Here is a 2,377-nt window from a genome sequence, read left to right as displayed (position 1 = left end):
TCAAGTCTCTAGCTCTTACCGTTCTCGAGATATTTTGTTTACAGACAGACAGACAGATCAGGGTATTTTTTTTAATGGTGGGATTTATAGCAAAATTCCCACAAAAATCTCGTCCTCAACACGCTCCCCTGTGCCAGATCCCTTTCTCCGTTCTCCGTAGAACTTTTTGGAAATTTTCCTAAAAAAACAGCCTAGTTTTTCGCGAATTTCCACGGATTTTTCTACAACAAAAAGACACGTGGTTTTATTTACTAACTTCCCCTCCTGCAATCAGCTGATTACGAGTTTGTTCTCCTTTCTGCTTTCTCCGTTCTGTCGAACTTTTTGGAAATTTTCCTAAAAAAACAGCCCAGTTTTTCGCGAATTTCCACGGATTTTTTGAACAGTTTCCCTCAAACTCAGCAATTTACAACCTTTCTGTGATTTCTACATACTTTGTGATACACTGTTTTCTTTTAATCATCTATTTTTGCCTCTGCAAATTACCGGCACACGTTTTCTGCCCATTTTGTGTGTTTCCTAGGAAGGTCACTATTTTCGGTAAGTCTACCCTAGTACCCTCTATTTTTGAGCTTTATGGATCAAACAAAACATTTTTGGGTTGTCAAGACAATTGATGTTTTGCCAGTTGTTAGATAGATTTGATACGGTTTGATTTGGATTTTGGAGGTTGCTTTCAAGGTAAGATCTAAATCCTGTTTCTAGATCTTTCCATAGAGTTCATTGCTACCTGTTTAGCAATTTGGAGCTAAGGTCCATCAAATCTGATCATCTCGGGATTGAACAGACCTATTCATCAGTAAACTACAGCTAGATGGATTATATTTTAAGATTGAGGCCCCTCTACTAGAAAGAACATCATGCCTTTTACACTTTTCAAAAGATCTGATGAAATATTACAGAGCAAAAATGTAGGAAAAATATTATATGACCATTATAAGATATATACAGAGTAAAAAATGCTTGCAAAATCTAAATTTAGATACCTTTAAATGCTCTCCGCAACAGGTCAAAGGTCTCTTTTGGACTTCATCCAAAGTTTTCAAGGATAAATCAGCCCCATTTGTTTATTTATTTTTTTTTTTTCCTTCACACTTGGGCCTATGAATTTACACATCTGATGAGTGTTTGTTTTTATTCCCAGATTGTCATCAACTTCCTGTTTATACTCTCATCACCAGCATTGATTGTTCAGTGTACTTCTCTTTCCCAATCAACAATTGACATTCTAAATGTCCTCGAGTAGTAGTGACTTTGTGCAGTCCAAGTTAGAAGATTTGAACGTAACCCAAGATGAGTTGAATAGTATTGGTGAAGCCCTCAAGAAAGAAGAGTTTCGGAAACTTCTCTGTGATTATGTCCAAGAGATTCAAAACCCTGAGAATAGGAAATTGTATGAGGAAGAATTAACCGAGCTTGAAAAACAAAGAGGTAATTCTTACTTAATTGTCAGATGAACTTGGTAGTGTTGGATAGTTAAAGAGTCAAACACACTAGGGTAAAAAATGTGAAGAGATAGAAAGTGAGAAGAAAAACAGAATTAGGCAATTAATTATTCAAAAGCCATGACAATGAAAAAGAAAGCTCCTTTTTTTGTGTTTAACCTAACCCTTTAATAACACTGGTTCACTCTTCTTTGTGACAACTCATTTTGTTGTGAATTTTTATTATTGTAACCTCTGAGCTAGTACCCAGAAGTCCAAGAGAATAACTTACATTTTCTTTTTCTTTCAGGGGTGGACATAACATTTGTAACCCCCAACGCTTGTTTTGTTGTAAAAACCAGCACCAATGGAAATGTCAAAACTTTCATCAATATCTGCTCCAATGACAATATTGGAGTACCTTTGTCTACCAAACAGGGCAGTGGGTTGAACTGGCAAGTGCCATATGTTTTGGCTCCACCCCGACTAGACTTTGATAAGAAACAGGAAAAGTGCAATGTGTATGATGTTGTATTCCATCCGGACTCGATAGGTAAGTCTGAATTCGTCATGTAGTGGTCAAGGCTCTTGTCTCAATGCCTGTTACATAAGAGGGCATGGGTTCAATCCCAGGGAAAGGGCAAGTTAGGATAAGTTTTCCTTTGCTTTCAGCAAAACCCAAGAGGTGCCCTTCTTTTGGACTGCTTATATTTTTGTACAATTTAAGGCATGACATCATTTTTGGGTCTGAATTTTAATATAAACAATCTACTATATTTGTGCAAAAGTTTCCTTTTTTTTTTTACAAATAATACATACTTAAGTTGACTAATTTTTTTTTTTTTTTTTTTTTTTTTTTTTTTTTTAATTGTTAATAAAAGACAATAAATACAGCTCCTCTGTATTTATTGTCTTTTATTAAAGTTGAAATAAATTTTGTGAGGGAAGTCTCT

General features: G+C 35.3%; 1 protein-coding gene across 1 annotated transcript; it reads left to right on the top strand.

Moving 5' to 3' along the window:
- The first annotated feature begins 320 nt into the window (after window positions 1-320).
- On the top strand, window positions 321-2,015 carry LOC103520865 (protein kintoun). The gene is made up of 3 exons (XM_008485963.3): window positions 321-540; window positions 1,145-1,431; window positions 1,735-2,015. Exons 2-3 carry the CDS (start codon window positions 1,233-1,235, stop codon window positions 1,998-2,000), a joined length of 465 nt encoding a protein of 154 aa, XP_008484185.2. The 5' UTR covers window positions 321-540; window positions 1,145-1,232; the 3' UTR covers window positions 2,001-2,015.
- Window positions 2,016-2,377: the final 362 nt, after the last annotated feature.

Source organism: Diaphorina citri, unplaced genomic scaffold (genome assembly GCF_000475195.1).
Source record: "Diaphorina citri unplaced genomic scaffold, Diaci psyllid genome assembly version 1.1 scaffold4200, whole genome shotgun sequence".
In the NCBI taxonomy this organism is placed as follows: Eukaryota; Metazoa; Arthropoda; class Insecta; order Hemiptera; family Psyllidae; genus Diaphorina; species Diaphorina citri.
The sequence above is the reverse complement of the archived record's forward strand: the minus strand, read 5'-3'. Positions and strand labels throughout refer to the sequence as shown.